Source organism: Felis catus, chromosome X (genome assembly GCF_018350175.1).
Source record: "Felis catus isolate Fca126 chromosome X, F.catus_Fca126_mat1.0, whole genome shotgun sequence".
Taxonomy (NCBI): domain Eukaryota; kingdom Metazoa; phylum Chordata; class Mammalia; order Carnivora; family Felidae; genus Felis; species Felis catus.
Window position 1 is genome coordinate 12,004,693 of NC_058386.1, and position 18,591 is coordinate 12,023,283.

Sequence of the window (18,591 nt, forward strand, 5' to 3'; positions counted from 1 at the left end):
TGTGAGATCGTGATCTGAGCCGAAGTCGGACACTCAACCTACTGAGCTATCCAAGTGGCCCCCAAATCCTTATTCTTGACCACAACTCAGTGCAAATGGGATTAAGGGGAACATTAGGAAGTCATATCTTCCTTCTCTAATCCTCAGGCTTTAGTTCCACGTGAAGATAACCCTTGCCTGGGGCCTGGAGTGAATCAGAACACTTAAGAGGCTTTTTCTAGCTGTAGAAACTGCTATGTGCCCTGAACCTTACGGCCTGAAGTATAAATCCTCATTAGGTAACATGTATCTGACATGACTATCTGTTAAATTAGGTGTTTAGATCAGTGAACCTTCTGGCTACCATTATTGGGCACCCATTACATACTAGACCAGGGGTTAGCACACTGTTCCTTGTAAAGAGCCAGAGAATAAGTATTCTAGGCTTTGTGGGTCATCTAGTCTCCGCTGCAAGCACTCAACTGTACCGTTGTGGTATGATAGCATCCACAAACAGAAAGGAATGGGTGTAGCTGTGATCCGACAAAACTTTATTTACAAAACCAGGTTTGAATTTGACCTACTGGACATAATTTACCAATCCCTGTGCTAGACCTGGAGTGGACTCTTGACATACGTAATCTCACATATTCTTTCTAGCAAATCTATGCAGGGGGCATCATTATTTTGATTTTGTAGACAACGAAACTGAATCTCAGAGAGGTTGAAAAACATCTCCAAAGTCACACAGCTAACAAATGGCAAGACCAAGATTCACACCTTCACGATCTCCTTCCCGTTGTAATCTAAGGGGGACTAACTATTTCTTCGTGGATAAAAGCATCACACACCCATTGAAATACTAATTTTTAACAATAATTTTCTCATAGAAATCTTTCTAATGCCTGGATGGCTCTGGCTATGTTCATACCCAGCAATAATTACAGAAGTCTACACAACAGAGTGATGTCCCTGGAGCCACTGAACTGACGCTTTAGCCAACTCTTTGTTATCCCAGGCTGCCCCCTCTTCCCCTGCCCCCACCCCCACCCCCCCCCCCCGGCCCGCCGCCTTTCTGGCTCCCCTCAGCAACTCTTTCTGGTGGTTCATTCCAGTTTCCAAATCCTTGTCATCTGCAATGTGCCCTCTGCTAGATTATAGGAAGAATCGAGGTGTCAAGTTAAACCCAATAATGTGACAAACAAATCCACGACCAGTTGGCTCTGGTCTGTGTGCAGCTTCTGGGCCTCCTTCCTGCACTGGCCCGAAACCATTTCTGTGGGTCCAAAGTGGCAGTTTCAAACAGTTCAACCTAATAATCGAGGTGCATGGACCCCGATATGCGCATTTTCTCTGGTGCTCATGAGGTTTCCCTTCTATGTACTCCATAGGTGAGCTGCCACAAAAGCGGGCAAAGATGCCGTAATTCTTCAAATCCACTGCATTCCACAACACCGGGATCAGAGCGGCCCGAGGCAGGCAGATCGCCTCTCTGCCAGTCACCTGCACACCGAAGTCGTTTCCACCCCTACTTTTCAAAAGTCATCTTGTCAGGAGCTTTTGCACAACCGTCTCTTCAATCCTCTTGATTAGAATGACACAAAGCCAACAGACTGGCTTAGCAGGCTCACAAGAGAGTGAGATAATCACTTAAGGGAATGAAATAGAAATATCGGAAACTCTACCTAAGAAGCAGGGGTTCAACACCAAAGGACTATGAAACGCATCATATGCTCCTCTCAGTTCGACTTGCAAAGGGCTCGTTGTGAGCACGGAGATCTGTATTTATACTCCTAGATGGTTGATCCATTTTCACTGACGGCACAAATAAATCAATTGTATAAAGAAAGAAAATTAAGAGACAAAGAAGCACATGTTGCCTCCAGATTCAAATTTCTAGGGATAAACAATAGAGACTTCAGGCGATTCCTGACGATGAGGGATCGGCATTGATAAAACCTTAAAATAAACCAATAGAAATAATAGATGTTAACGTAAGGTGTTGACAAATTTGTGGCACAGTTTCTTTGCCTAAGGAAGACAGAACATTTTCCAGCCACACAGAAGAGGTAGTAGGCATTTACCTGTAAACTGGTAGAAAGTGCAATTTAACAAAAGATTTTTAATACTTACCCTGTTCTGCACCTGGACACTGTCACCCTCCCCCAGCACTGCCGTGTGATGAGGTTCTATTTTTTGTTGTGCATCATCAGGCCCTACAAAAGAGATGAGCCACAAAACTGAATGTTCTTTATAGGACGTTTATCATATGGTTACAAAGTTGGTTAACTAGATAGCGCCATAATTTTTGTTTCAACCTCAGAAATAAGAGACTTAGGAATCTTGGGATGGTATGGTTTCCAATGTCATTAGGGAAACACACGTATAACTGCACCATAAACTTCTCCTTTTAACATTTTAATGACTTCACTGAATTAAAAAACAACACTGTTCAGAGGTGGGGACTTGGCATATGACAAAGGGTTCATGGCACAAAAAAGATGAAGGACCTCCGTCCCCGAAGCGGTGGCATGCCGGTCAACGTTTAAAAGTGGCTTTGGGAGAGAAGTGGGAGAATGAGGCCGATTTTCGGTGTGTGCTCATTTCCGTGGTGGAAATGCTCCCACTGCGGCCAATTTCAAGCTACCGACTTGAGGCCAGGGAAGAGGTGCGCAATCGGCTCCCGCGAGCCGGCAACAGCCGGCCCCAGTGCACCTCTAAAGGTTCCTTCTGTGCTGAAAATTCAGGTCAACAGAAGTAAACAATAGAACTCCACTGACTTTCTACTCATGCACGGGTCTGGCAATGAAACAGAGGTCTGGCAGTCTAAGAATAATCTCATTTAGATCTCAGTAATATCTTTAACTGTGATATGGAGAAGCATTTTATTAAGTGTGCTTTATGGAGATTCCCTGGGAGCAACGGATCGTGTCTTTTATCTTCGACTCATTCATACACAACACCCATGTACATTATGCACACGGTCTACTCCTGGCCCCTCATTTTGTCATGCAGATGTTCCATCATACATAAGCCAAAACAACTTATAAAGCCCCTTCACTGCCTTTACGGAGGGAGCTGGCAAAAGGCAGTTCTCAAATAAGGCTGAATTGAGATCCTCTGTACCTCCAAGCAGGAGAGCTTGCTTGACTGTCGTGTTCACCAGTCTGGGAGCAAATCTGGATTTAGATACCAGGGGTTCATGTTTTTCTAACAGCGTCAATCCTAACTTTACGCGGAGCCCGATTTCTCCCCACACTCTTTGCTGTTCTAGGAGAGGAACCACCAGGCTGATTCTGAAGAGGCCATATGATTGATATGTCTCAGCCTAGGCAGACAGTTTTTATAGACACTAGGGTCAGGTTTCCAGGTCTGTCATTGTAAGTGTAACTTGCTTCTGTATTATTTTATGAAATGGTGTTTTTAATGTTTATTTTTGAGAGAGAGAGAGAGAGAGAGAGAGAGAGAGAGAGAAACATAAGCATGCGCACATGAGCATGGGAGGGGCAGAAAGAGAGAATCCCAGGCCAACTCAGAGCTTGATCTCAGGAACTGAATCACGAGATCATGACCTGAGCCAAAATCAAGAGCTGGATGTTTCACCGACTGAGCCACCCAGGTGCCCCTATTTTACGAAATGTTTAAAACAGGATCCCCGAAAACAAAGACAGCTTCTATATTCAGATCATTTCTATCTCATTTCACCCACCTGGTTATCTCCTGAACCTAAACTAAGTCTCAAAGAAAAGAAACTTTATTGTTTCTGCCTACTTTCAATTATAAACGGAGCCAAATCAGATAATAAATAGTTTCCATTGAGAAGCTTCGCCAAGAATGTTAAATCTAATAGCGCAGTTAAGGAAGATTTAACTGAAAACAATTGAATTGCAAATATTTTTGTTTGCCTAAACAGTCCTCAAAGGGCAAAATACTTTAAAACATATTTTCAAGTTAGTGCTGCAGCTTCAGTGTGTGATTGATCGCGGGGCAACTCTCCCCCATATGCCAGATTGCCTTTCTCTTCTCTTTATAAGAACTGCTGCCGCAGGGCTAGCCATTTCAGACATTCTGGCACTTCCAGTAGAGTCTGATATCATCGATTTTATAGGTACAAAGCTCTCTTATCTGATGCAATCAGGGTCATTAACTGAAAAAGACAATCAACTGCCTCCAACATTTTAAATTAAATTTTTAAAATGTTTATTTTATTTTTTTTTAAATTTTTTTTTAACGTTTATTTATTTTGGGGACAGAGAGAGACAGAGCATGAATGGGGGAGGGGCAGAGAGAGAGGGAGACACAGAATCGGAAGCAGGCTCCAGGCTCTGAGCCATCAGCCCAGAGCCCGACGCGGGGCTCGAACTCACGGTCTGTGAGATCGTGACCTGAGCTGAAGTCGGACGCTTAACCGACTGAGCCACCCAGGCACCCCATAAATAAGTCTGAAACATCTCACTACCCGCATAAGCCAGTTAGGTGTCATTTCAATAACCACAAATATTTTTAGATTTCTAAATATATTAAGTTTATTTTTGAGCAAGAGCGAGAGAGAGAGAGAGAGAGAGAGAGAGAGAGAGAGAGACAGAGTGTGAGTGGGGGAGGGACAGAGAGAGAGGGAGACACAGAATCCGAAGCAGGCTCCATGCTCCAAGCTGTCAGCACAGAGCCCAATGTGGGGCTCGAACCCACAAACCATGAGATCCTGACCTGAGCTCAAGTCGGACACTTAACCAACTGAGCCACTCAGGCACTCCTCTAAATCTATTTTCTAGGCCCAAACAGTATACCTGATACTGGCCCCTTTAGGAGGCTGACATCCAAGCCGTAGGGATATAGGATATGAGTTGCTCTCCCCTTTGATATCTGTGTCAATGTGTAACGTCATTCTCAACTCGGCTGCAGGCAAGGGACTCGGTATTAGTATCCTGGGGATTTACTGGCTTTCTGCCTATGTGGTTTTTAGTTTCTGAGTTTTAAAAATCATATACTGCACATATTTCAGCTGAGGGCTGGGCAAAGGACCTGTTAACTCTGTAAAAGATTGTCGTCGGAGATCTCCGGCCATCTCTAACGTTAAAGCCTCCACCTGTCTTTTTTCACAATCTACCAGTGTCCGTCTTTTAAGAACTTCCTGCATCAATTAATATTCTTTGAGTCCTCCTACATCTCCATTTTATGGAATCTCTCCAGATTACTTTCTCAACCCAAACTGCAGTCTATTTATTCCAGCCCCATGCACATTTATAACATCGATTCCAACAGAACGGAGGTACAGGACATTTTGGAAAAGACAATTACTTGCTTATCAGTTCCTGCCATCTGTGGCCGGCTGGTGCCATCCTGGCTTTAAACGCAAGATTAAACTGAGGCAGTTAAATCAGAAAGTGTTTTCTAGATGCTCTCTTACAGATTTTATACGTCAGTACATACTTAATAACCATCTCTGCTTTGTCTTTTTTCCTTTGATGATTTGTTCTTGCCCTTTTGTTTTTTTCATGAACATCTCTATTAGGGGGGTGGGTAGGAGGAAAAGAAGGAGATAAAATTCAACTGAGGTCATTTGGCCAGTCACTCATTGGCTACAGCCGAGTCCCAAGAGGCCAGTTATGCGAGCTGGATTCTCTCCACGGTCCAGTTTACCCTGGACAGATGCAAGTTCGTTCCAACGCTATAGACCGTGACCCCATTTCCTGCCAGATGTTTTGCACTTGTGGCCCATGGTCATGAGAGGTGACCAGGCCAGTGAATAGAAATGACTCCGGAAACTCCTGCCTCACCTCAAGAAAAACAAGTGGATGTACCGGTCATTCTTATCCCTCCAATTGCTGAGCTTTTCACTTGTTTAATTCTTGGACTGAAGGTCTGTCAGGAAACAAGGCTGAAACTACTGACTAAAACAGGTTTTGAATGCCAGAGGGGAGGAGGCAGTGGGGGGGGGGGGGGATGGGCAAAATGAGTGAAGGGGAGGCGGAGGTACAGGCTTCCAGTTATGGAATGAATCAGTCACAAGGATGGAAGGCACGGCACAGGGAATACAGTCAGTGGTGGCACAATGGTGACAGACGGCAGGTACAGGTGTGGCGAGCACAGTATCACCTGCAGACCAGGCGAATCACTGCTATCCACCTGAAACTAACGTAACATTGTGTGTCAACCATACCTCAATTTAATGAAAACAGGTTTCGAAGATGATTTGTTCATTTTTCTCCGTTTCATCCTCCACACCACCATTTAAACCAAAATAAAATATGACCTGTTGTAGAGTCCAGAAGCTAAGAAAGGTTTTTACATTCTTAAATGGTTGAAAAATATCAAAACAAAGGCATTGCATGACCCGTGAAAAATCTATGAACTTCACATTTCCGTGGCCATCGAGTTTTATTAGAATAGCCACCCCAACTGCTCACATATCACTGTGGCCACTTTTGTGCTACAAAGGCAAGAATGAGTCGTTGCAACTAAAACTGTATGGTCCACGAAGACAATAATATTTATTATCTGGCCCTTTGTAACAAGTTTGCTGCCCCTGCCCTTTCTCCTCCTACACAGGCATTTCTGGTATCTTATCACTTCAGAATTCACATGCTTTATTACTTTCCATTTGTGCAGATTATTTTGTTGCTCTTGAAACCACAAGTCAATGGCGCTACCTCCATAAAAATGGTTTTTACTCTCCATTTGTATAAAGTTCTTTGTGACACTCAAGATTTTCAAAAGATCATAAGACAAATGATGCTTCATCTCTTCCAGATGGTGAGCATAGTTTACGTGTGATCCTTGTGATACCACTACATTTTTTCCATCCTTTTTCAGATGCTAAAATAAATGAATTTTGCTTCTGGCCCATCACTGAAATGCTATTCAGTGAAAGAGGAACTAAGGCCATTTTTACTGTTATAAAATCAAAATACATGGTTCGTGTTACCACTATTTTCCAGAAAAATAATTTGAGGCGACTGAAGCCCCCTTTTGGAGATTATAAAGAATGGTTTAAGTGGTTCTGGGTATCACCTTCAAGTCTAGAGCAGATGTCATCAATAAAGCAGCTGTCTGGGGCTGGCAGCGTATCACCCACGGAGATGGCCACGTCAGGGTCACAGGAAGACCACTGACGGCTGAGGCCGCTAGCCTGCGGGAGACGGGGTGGAGGGCACCCAAGCCCAGAAGGTCTCCGAAATGACAGTGTTGGCCTGCCCCACCCCCACCCCACCACCCATCGCTGTCACGAGGGGCAGGGAAGAGCCGAGAGGAGGCTGGTTCTCTTACTTTACATTGTCCCAGAAGCACAGCCCGAGATGTTGAAGTACGAGTTTATCTGGCAGGTGGACATAGGAAACAACAGGCCAGGAACCGAGTCAGGTAAGGGACACAGGACAGACCAGAGTGTCATCAGGCATGTGCCCACCGTGGGCGGCTTGGACAGAATCCCACCGGGCACTGCTAGGAAAAGGCCTCACACGCAGGTGTCACTTAGCCCACCGGAGGGGTGACGTGGCCTCTGGGAATGTCCAGTCGCCAGCATTCTCGCCCTGCCCTGACCGGGGCGGAGCAGCGTTCCCCGGTTCAGAAAAAGCCTCGGGCCGTGACACGCAGACGCCACTGGCAGGGTGGAAGGCGGTTGGCGGGCCTGCGGAGCTAAGGCGTCCGAGGCGTGGGCAGGGCACACTCAGAATCCGCCCCAGCACTCGTCCGGCAGTGCCACAGAGAGACCGGCCCGACGCCTGTGCCGCTTCCAGGAGGACAGGCAGGGCGGCAGTGGACGCGGCCGGAGCCCGCCCGCTCTGCGGGCTCCACTCCGCCACCCGGCCGGCTCCTTGCTGCGGGCCTGGCTATGGAGCGCAGGCCGGAAAAGACGGGGCGGACGGCGCGGTTGCCGTGTTGTCGTCGTACAGAGGTGATGCAGTACGTCACGGCAACGGGAGCGGGCAGTCCTCGGTTCTGGTCCCAGGCCTACCGAGGCACAATCCTGGCAAGTTAACTAACTTTCTTTAGACTTTACTTTCCTCATGCGTAAAATGACGGTTGGGTCTTGAACATCCCTCCCGGAACCCACTCAACAAGAGACACTTAGACAAGCCTTAAAATAAGGGAAAACCAACTTTGAGATTTCTCAGAGGCGCCTGGGACGGCAAATGCCCCTCCTTCCAGCTCCCAGGAGACAGATCCCTGTTCCCCTGGGCCCGTTAGAGCTACGTCCCTTTATCAGCATGGAGGTCACCAACCTCTCCCCAAGATGTCAACCCACAGGAGCGTGCCCAGATCTTACATCTGCACAGAGGCCACAGTAAAATGGCTGCTGTCGTGACCGGTGTTCATATTCTCCTCCCTCACTGAGCATGCTGGAAGCTGAGAGGTGCCCTGTCCTGGGTGTACCAGGATGTACGAGGATGGAGAGAGGGCTGGTGCCAGACAGAAGGCGGCAGAGTATGTGACTGCATGAAAGGTTTCATCTTGCTTTTCCTCCCCCTCAGTCATTTAAATGATAGTGCAATTGAACCCAAAGCAAACAGTCATCACTTACCAATATACACATTTCCAGATATGGTATAAATGAAGCTTGTCCACCCTGAAAAAGGACCAGCAACGTTAAAAGGTTAGTGTCCATAACGCCAAAAGGAACAAAAATGTAATAATATGTTTAACAAATATCTCTGAAATATAAATGCTGTACATAAATTTATATAACAAACAAAAGATGAGACAAAATCCTCTATTTTCTCTTAGATACATATTTAAACGTTTAACTTCCGTGAGCCGTTTAAAACACACGCTGTCACTTCCACACGCACACACGTATGGACACATGTACACATTCCCCTAACCCTAAATGACTTGGTCCCAAATGCCCTAGAGCCATTTGGCTCTAGTTGCCACTGAGCTCACTCCTTTTCATCTCTCCTAAAATAGAGCACCAATTCCAGGGACGTGCAGCATGCATCATCTTTGGGGGTATGAATGGGGTTCAGCTGGTCCGTGCGCTCCCCGGAGTTGCGTACACAATTTTCCAAGTGCGTACACTTCTCCGTGAAGATATGAGTACACAGCGTTCACGGGGTTCCTACTGTGACGCATGGGCCCAAGAGCTCAGGACCACAGACAACCTGCCACTTGCTCTCCCGGTGACTTCCATGGGTGTCTGTACCCACAGCCCAGAAGGGACGCCGCGGGGCCACTGGGAGACCTGAATCCAGAAACAGCCAGCTCAAAACAGAACAGGGACATCACTTGTGTGCCTTAGGTGGAAAAGGAGAAGATGTGGGAAGGGAACACATGGTAGAGTTCGAGGTAGAAGGGCAGGGTCCACCCTGGGGCGTCTTTGAGAGTCAATGTGACACAGTGAACCAAACAAGGGCAGGTGTGGAGGATCACGGGGGACAAAAATGCACTCTGGGGATGCAGCTGGGATTCCAGGTGGGCTGAAACACACACGAAAGGCACAAGAGAAAAGATGTAACTGACAACCATCAACATCAACGGGGTCTGGGGAAGAAAATCCGAAGGCTGGCGGAACAAACCAAGACACTTGGGTGGATGCCAGAGGATATTTCGTCACCCTCCCATACCCCAACTGCTCCTCTCGGAGGTTTTACCAGACCAAGTTTAAGGCCTCTGGAAGTAATTCTGCTTGCTGACAGCTCGCTCATATTCGTCCTCCCTTGGTGCCCCACAGGCTCGCTCTGCCATCAGCTGGTGAACATCACTCCCTCCCCTGCATGCCCTGTGGGCGGAGACTGGGAGGAAGAAGGCCCAGCCGGGCTGCACAAGTTGTGCAATTTTGGGGAGGGAGGTTTGGGATGCTGAAACAGGCCAGCAATCCACAGCCCAATTCCACGTGTCTTATCCGGGTGGACCGGCTCTGCTTGCTCACAGATGCTCAGCCTCCCTGGTCCTAGTTGGCCTGACTTGTAATGAGACTCTGTAACAAAACCCCTTTCTTCGCTGCTTTAAGACAAAACATCGCCATTGAACGCTGTCTAAATTGATTTTTCAAAGTGCCAATGTCTTCACTGTGTTTTTCTGATTATAAAAAGCTAATACACATAAATTGAAGACATATTTTGAGACTGTGGAAGTGTGTAACCCCTAAACTAAAAATCTTTCTGCAGTCTTCATTCTTGGCCTGACATAAATATTGCCAGCAATTTGCTATTTATGCTTTCGGTTTCTTTTTTGTTTTGTGCACTATATATCATTGGCTAAAAAACCAGAACAGACTCAATGTTCTATTCCATGTCAAAACAGAGAAGTAACTCATCCTCGGGAAAGCCTGCAGAGTGGTCCATTGTGAGGACACGTCACGATTTACGTAACCAATCCCTTCTTCATTCTTGAAAGGTACTAAAAAATTAACGGCTTGTGAGTTTGACAAAACCTCAAAGCTCTCGATTGCTCAACCGGGTTTTTATTCAGGACAATTTCGCTTGTTCTAATCTCATCTCTCCTCCACCCTCTTTGGTTCATTCCTGCTCACCCTGCAAACAGAAAACTAGTCCACACATACTTGCCATGCCTTGTTTTCTTTTCTGTTTTATCTTTGTACAGGATCCAGAACGACCAAGCCTGTGCTCAAAGATGGCCAAGCCAACGTATTAAGTGCCCCTTGTAAAAATCTTCTATTAGCAGGTTCTATTAGTGAGCCCATCCTCACCAGTAATAATAAAATTCATGTTTCTGGTTGGAAAGCACAAAGCATTATAGGGAATGGACTAAAAATGGGAAAATTGCCTTTTCCCCCCTTCTTTTTAACACATTGTCCAAATGCACTTGCTCTGTTAAAACTGAGACTTCCAGCTACCTCCATTTTGACCTCAGACTTTGTAATTGATTAAGTTCTTCTTTTCAGCTAGTCTCTTGGCTCAGGTGGAAGATGCTGAGGGCGGAGCGCCCCCCGATGGGCCCTAAAACCAGCGCCTCCAGCAGTAAGGTCTGCTCTGAGCCAGCAAGACCCTACCCGTGATTGATCCCAAGACCCTGACTGATTTGGCCTTCACAGCCCACCTGCACGGATCCACCCGCCTTTGCCCTACATTTTCCTTCTGTAAACCCGGATGCATTTTCAGTACTTTGGAGACAAGTCTTTGAGATGCTGGTCTGCTGCACTCCCAGCGGTGGTCTCACTGAAACAAACTGCATTCTTGTTTCACCACTACTTGTTTTTCTACCTTTGGATTTTGTCAGCGACGAGTGGCCAAACCCGGTGCTCCTTGCGCACCAGCTACACACCTTGTTTAATTTCCACCATTAACAAGAAAACCACAGACCCAAGACGGAGTCACTAATGCTAGGCCAAGTCCCCAAACAGGGGCTTGATACCCAACTGAATTGTAGTTTCAACCTCCTCCAGAAACACAGTCTTAACTGGATCAGTCAGAACTTTTCCAGTCAGCACCACTGAGGTCATCCCCACAGGGGTCCCCTCCATCCCCCAAAGGAAGAGGAGATGATCTGCATGATAAGACCCCTTGCTCTTCCCACCCCCCCTTCCCTGGGAAGGTGACCTTGTCTGGAACCATCTTTTTCTTTTGCCAGTAACTTTCTTGCCCCCTCCTCCTTCCTACAAGAAGCTTCCATTTTGTACCATTCATAAATCATTTAATAAAGCCGATTCAAACTTCAAATTTAGCCAGTTGAGTTGTTTTTAACAGCATTAAGCATTGCTTCTTAAAACTACAGTAAAACAGGAGCCGAGCGGTGTGAACGTTTTCTATATGTTTAAGAACTGCTACATTTTATTAGGATTTCTTCTCTGCGAAGAGCAGGATTGCATCAGCAAAGAGCTCTTCACGGAGCTTTGCAGATCCTTCCTCCTCCTGCCCTCCTCTCCCACCCCTCCTCCCGCTCTTGTGTCCTGCAGTAATGGATACCATCCCCCCATTTTTACTGCTCCAAGGTCACAGGCCCTATGGTTGCCCTTTTCCCACAACCGAGGTCTCCAAGCTACTGGCTCTTTGCAGCTGGGAAGCTCTTCCCGTCCCTCAGGCAATGACAAAATAAGTTGGGATGGAGGTCACGTTTTACCTCTGGCCCTGCGGGATGGTTTAATCAGCAACACATTTAAGTCAGACCTCCTTCGTCAAACATCAAAAATGTAAGACTTTTAAATATGTAAATCACTTTCTGTGGCTTCTGCTCTCATTTTCAGGGAGGCTCCCAATTCTTATAAATGTCCCTAGTGAGAGCTTTTCTTGGCCTCCATTCCTTGCCTTAACCCAGCTCATTTTCCTCCTGCTATGTCTGTAGAGTTCACCCTAACGATGAACTTCACAACTACTCCTTATCTGTGTATGTGTAGAGAAAGTCGAAAAAGAGAAACTGCTGACAGAGCAAGTCTTTGACAAAAGTCAACGCCAGGGAGGGAAGGAGAGAGGGAATAGGGCTAAGGAAAGAATGAGCCTCTCCCCAAACTCTGGGTCACACCGGTTGCCAGATCCCAAAGCAACACTGGCTCTAAAAGGCTCCTGTAGAGAGCAAGACAGAGTCACTCCTGTCCGCCAGGGGCCTGCGTCGAGCAATGATACGAGCGGCTGAGGGTACTAACAACGATGAGCTCTCCCCGAGACCGGCACCGGCTGACGACGCCCCAGAACCGATCAGCAGCAGAAGCAGGGGAGGGGTGCAGGCGCCCAGGACTGACCAAATCCCTTTAAAAGGGGGAGGGCTTTTGCAGCGGTCGGGCCCCGCAGACGTGACCCTCTGCGTTCTGAGCGCCTGAAAAGGCAGCTGCCTCCGAAGGCTCCGGCCAAAGAGAACGGAGAGCCTCCACCGCTTGAACGGAAGGAGCGGGAGGGCCGAGCGCGGACCCGGCCCGGGGCCTCCTCTCAGCTGCGCGCCCGCACACGGACTTGGCGGCGGCCTCGTTCACTTCCTACCGCCTGTGTTATCTCGATCGTCGTGTGCCTCGTCCTAGGTCCTGCGCCGTGTGCGGGGAAGAAGCCAAGTTAATCATGGGCTCCAATGTCACTGGGTCTGGAATCCCGAACCTGCTTTCTCATTACGTTCACCTTGCTTTAGGACTGAGCACAGCTGGTGCTGCGCAAAGACCCAACTCGTGCGTGCGCCTTCACGGTGAGCTCGTGACACCTCCCCGACCCCTCTATGCCCCTACGCTCATCTTGGGCAGGTAGCTCCCTCACCGGGGACTTCATGCCTGGCGATCGGGGACGGGAGGCAGACCTGCCTGGTCCTCTCCTCCCTCTCCTCATTCAAAAATTATGTTTTTGATTTTTGTTTTGAAATAATTTCAGACAAGCAGAAAAGTTACAAAAATAATAATTACCATATACCACTCACCCAGATTCTCCAAGAGCTAATGCATTATCACAATATGCTTTATCATTCTCTCTAGAAATAGGTCTCTATTTTCTTCTGAAATATTTGAGATTTATAGATAGGATGTCCCTTAATGTCAAAATAATTCAGTATCATTAAAAAAGAAGTCCAAAATGGAATCATTTTTCCCCCATGAGAAGCCAAGACATAATCACAAGCTTTAACTTCTCCCAGGAATGTGACCTTTTAAGAGCCAACCTGAAATGGCCTGAGCACCACTGGTGAGGTCATCTGCCTGAAGAAAACCCTGCCGGCTCCCTTCCTCGCAAAAAGAAGACGTCACGGGCTGAAACAATCCTTTCTTTTCCTTTGCTAATATCTTACCCCATCCTTCTTCTGCCTATAAAAATCTTCCATTTGGTACAACTCCTAGGAGCCCCTGTCTACTTACTCCATGGGATGCTGCCTGAATCATGAATTGTGGAATAGAGCCAAGTAGATCTTCAGACTTAACTCGCTTCAACTTTTGTTCTTTGACAGTATATATTTCCTAAAAACAATGATAGTTTCCTACATGAATATAGGGTATTGATAAAAATTCTGAAATTGATACAATACCAATGAGAAAATACAACACTATCACCTATGTATGGATATCCAAAGTGTGCCAATTGCCTCAGTAATGCTTCTTATGGCGGAAGGAAGGAAGGAAGGAAGGAAAGAAGGAAGGAAGGAAGGAAGGAAGGAAAGAAGAAAGGAAAAGAAAAAGAAAAAGAAAAAGAAAAGAACCCAAACAAACCCCAAAACAAAAGCGGAGGCTGGGCTCTAACCCTGTTCACAGGCTGCATTTAGTTCTTACATGGAATGTCCTTCCATGGGAAACACTTCCTCAGTCTTTTCCATTAAAAGCACAGACCAGTTATTTTGTAGAATGTTCCTAAGTTGGGATTTGTCTGATGTTTCCTCATCATCAGACCAAATTTGTTTAATCCCTCAGCTTTAGAGAAGAGTTTACTTATTTTCCATGCTTTAATTTTTTTTTAATTCAGAAGGGTGCAAAGGAGGAAATAATGAACGTCCATGTTGCTGTATTTCCTATCTTTCTTCTCTTTTACAGATGAAATCTTTAAAAAAAATTTTTTAATGTTTATTATTTTGAGAGAGCGAGAGAGAGCGAGAGAGAGAGAGAGCGAGAGAGAGAGAGAGAGAGAGAGAGCACGAGTGGGGGAGGGACAGAGAGAGAGACACACACACAGAATCCAAAGCAGGCTCCAGGCTCCGGGCTGTCAGCATGGAGCCCAATGCGGGGTCCAAACCCATGGACTGTGGGCCATGAGATCATGACCTGAGCCAAAGTCAGACGTTCAACAGACTGAGCCACCCAGGCGCCCCTACAGATGAAATCTTATAGGTGATAGAAATGTCCCCTGATTGCCTTCAGTCCTTTTCCTACACACAATGAATGGGGCCTTCCACTTAAAACCCTTCAATGGCTCCCTGTTCTCCCAGGACAAGCCCAGACTCCTGACCCTGACATGCATACCCTTCTCCAGCATTGTGGCCCCTCTGCTTGTCCCACCTCTCTAGTTAGTTCTAACCCAGCAAACCCCTCCGGGGGAGGAGGAAGCAGAGGGCAGTGGCAAACCTTACAGGGGCCTTGTGGTGCCATGGAAAACAAAGCACCTGTAACTATAAAAGAGCAACAAAAATCGAAGGTACATAATCACAGGCAGAAAATACAGGTTTAAAAATCAGCAAGAGACACTCAGGGGGGACTAGGACCAGATTGCTAGCCTCTTTGAGGCAGTTTCCTGGTTTGTAAAATCAGGAAATAATATGTACCACACAGGGCTGTTGTGCTGATCAAGTGACACTGTGTAGCTGGTACGTACATATTTACGTATCTACGTATATATGCACGCGCTCGATGTTTTTCGCCTTATCTACACAATGCCCTCAGTAGGCATTTCACAGAAGCCCGTTCCCTTTCCTGCCCCTTCCTTCTCTTTCCACTTTCCTCTGACTTTATACAGGTCAGGGGGTTGCAGTGACTGCTATCTATGCTTCCGGTAAGCTGTGGCCCAGCCCACAGAAGGGTCACTGTCACAGAGATGGCCCCACGCTCTTGAAAGCACCGCCCTCAACTCCAAAACGGAGACAATGGATCCTTGCTGTCCTCATCAAGAACACTGTGGCACTTAGGATGCTGTCTGTGTCCCGCTGAACACCGCAGTCTACAACTAGCAGCATAAGGTGGGCTTTCTGATCAGCCAGCAGCCGACAGCTCGCCAGGCCTACGAGCACAGGCGTTTAACCCCCATCTCACAACTAAACACAAACAGCAAATGAGGTGTCAATGTCACAGCCCTGCAAAAGGGGTAGGAAAAGAGGTAGGATACCACATGACCTTGTAGGAATTCCAGTAAAAGAGAATGCCCATTTTACCAAATTTGGTGAGTGACATCAGTAATAAAATGCCCAATGATATTGCATAGAATGTTACCAACACAAAGACACTTGAGATGACTGGCTTTCCAGAGCAAGATATACTCAGAACATGTTTCCTATATTCCAGAATGATCATACTACAGTCTATGTTTATAAGCCATAGGCATGTAACATTAAGGGCCATTCTAAAGATACTATATCTTTTTAAAAAGTTTTTAAGTTTACTTTGAGAGACAGAGCAGAGGAGGGGCAGAGAGAAAGGGAGAGAGAAAATGCCAGGCAGGTTCCATGCTGTCAGCATGGAGCCCGACGTGGGGCTCGAACCCATGAACCATGAGATCATGACCTGAGCTAAAACCAAGAGTTGGATGTTTAACTGACTGAGCCACCCAGGCACCCTTAAAGATACTACATCTTAACAAGAACGATTGCAACCTATAAGAAAACCTTCCCCTATGGTTTGGTCCACTATTGATAATACTGAACATTCGTTCACTGCACCAGTGACTAACAGAAAAACTAAGAAATGAACAAAATTTAACATTTTGAATGAGAAATGTATTAGCAACACAAAGTCTCTGGAATGCAAACTCTCAGAAGACAAGCTTGTGTGTGCCCAGAATGGAGCCTAGCCCTCTGGAGGACAAGTTCTGCTGATTACTTTCTTGCTAATAAAACAGCAAGAAGAAAAATGCATTAGAATCCCCTGGAAGCTTCCTGATCATTACAGGCTAAATCTACACTGAAGTTTTCCCACCAGTGAGACATTCAATGTGGTAATTTTTCACTAAAATAGTACATGTTACTATTATTACTTAGCTTTATTTGAACAGACTTTTTTCTCATCTTCAATTATGCAGTGCTCACAATTGGGTTTTAATTGTTCAGAAAAAATCAGAAAATAATTCAAATATGTAGTTATAATCATAAAATTATACTGAAGGCTATAAAGTAGAAATGGCTTTAGGTATCGGAACTTAGACTAAGGCCAAGACAATTAAGAACCAAAATACACACCACTTTAAGGATTAAACAAAGGTTCGGAAAACCACAGAACCTGAAATAAGCAGAGAATGTCATAATGAGCACATTTTGGCACCTGACTTTTTTTTAAGTTTTATTTTATTTATTTTTAGAGACAGAGAGAGAGGGTGAGCAGGGGAAGGGCAGAGAGAGAGGGAGAGAGAGAATCCCAAACAGGCTCTGTACTGTCAGCACAGAGCCCAATGAGGGGCTCGAACTCACGAACCGAGAGATCATGACCTGAGCCAAAATCAAGAATCAGACCTAACTGATGAGCCACCCAGGCGCCCCTTGGCACCTGATTGTTTTTAAGAGAACAAGATTTTTTTCTAATGTTTATTTATTTTTGAGAGATAGAGTGCAAGTGGGGGAGGGGCAGAGAGAGAGGGAGACACAGAATCCAAAGCAGGCTCCAGGCTCGGAGCTGCCAGCACAGAGCCCGATGCGGGGCTCCATCTCATGAACCGCGCGATCATGACCTGAGCCGAAGTCAGACGCTCAACTGACTGAGCCACCCAGGCGCGTCAAGAGAACGAGATTCTTCAGTAGGACCTGAAACTATGGGAAAAAATAAACCCTTACTGAAACTGAAATGTGTCTGAATTCTTAGAATGGTTTCTTACTTTGCATTGATTATTAATTTAATCTGTTCTCTCTTAAAAATGATTACAAAAACAATATAATTTTCAAACTGGGGAGATTCACTTAAAAAGTTTCACAAATTGGGGGCACCTTGGTGTTTCAGTTTATAACACGTCTGACTTCAGCTCAGGTCATGATCTCATGGTTTGTGAGTGCGAGCCCCACATCGGGCTCTCTGCTTTCAGCACAGAGCCCACTTCAGATCCTCTGTCCCCCTCTCTCTCTGCCCCTCCCATCCCCTCAAAAATAAACAAACATTAAAAAATTTTTTCAAAATTGTTATTTTTTTAAACCTATCTGCAAAGCCTTGGGTTTATTTGCCAATATTCCCAAAGCACTATGAATGGGGTTTTGGCCCATTAACATGTCTGGACCTTAGTGGTTAGGAGTCATAGTGAAAGTCCAACTGTGTAAGGTAGAATCGCATCCCCAACACTCCCTGGCTAGTCGACCTTGAGTTAGTTTAAGTAAGTCACTTTGCACCTCAGTTTCCTCACCTGAAAAATGGAGTAATCACAGACCTTACTTCATAGACTCATGAGGAGTGCAGGAGTTGATACAGAGGGAGTTCTCAGAGCAGTGTCTAAATACATAATAGGGCATTTACTAAATGTTAGCTATAGTAACTATTATTACTACAGGATGATTCAGTGAACTGTGAGCTCCCAAAAATGTTCATAAGATTCCCTGTTAAGGGTTTTTGCTACAAAAGGCAAACAAGAAAGCATCTATAATTGAACATTTTCATGATCTGGAGCTGGGAGAGATTATTAAAGAAGCCACAGAAAGCATACACTAACCATTAAGGAACAGAGCAATACATTTAAGAAATTTGTATTTATTAACGTATAGAAAAATATGAGTGAAAAACAAGGCAAAAGGGGGAAGATATTTGCATCACAAGTAACTGACAATGAGGAGCATTCAGAATGTGTAATGAGCCCCTACAAATCAGTATTAAAAAAGACAGACAACCCACCCAAAGGAAAATGATATGAAGCTTTCCACTGGATAATTTGTTCAGGCTCTGGTTCATGTTCATCACTGCTCTGAGGACTTATTGATTGATATCCATAACCATTACGAGCACATTCTAAGTATGGGGGGCATGGTGACTGACTACTTTAAGGTACTGCTGGTAAGTAGAGAGCATGAATTAAATCATGGAGTCTGTATAGTGGACAAAATCAGCCAGCCTTTGTTCTATGACACCACCTGAAAATCTAAAAT

The 18,591-nt window shown here is 45.7% G+C and overlaps 1 protein-coding gene across 4 annotated transcripts in view; it reads right to left on the reverse strand.

The window, feature by feature from the left end:
• PIR (pirin) overlaps window positions 1–18,591 on the reverse strand; it is an 88,770-nt gene that overhangs the window by 9,772 nt on the left and 60,407 nt on the right. For 3 of the 4 annotated variants that reach the window (XM_006943582.5, XM_045051202.1, XM_004000300.6), the window contains exons 7-8: window positions 8,501–8,545; window positions 2,113–2,195 (exon numbers count right to left, since the gene is read on the reverse strand). In XM_006943582.5, coding sequence (XP_006943644.1) covers window positions 2,113–2,195; window positions 8,501–8,545 — 128 coding nt within the window. The remainder of the gene's footprint in view (window positions 1–2,112; window positions 2,196–8,500; window positions 8,546–18,591) is intronic. The other variant, XM_045051200.1, reaches the window with a different exon arrangement.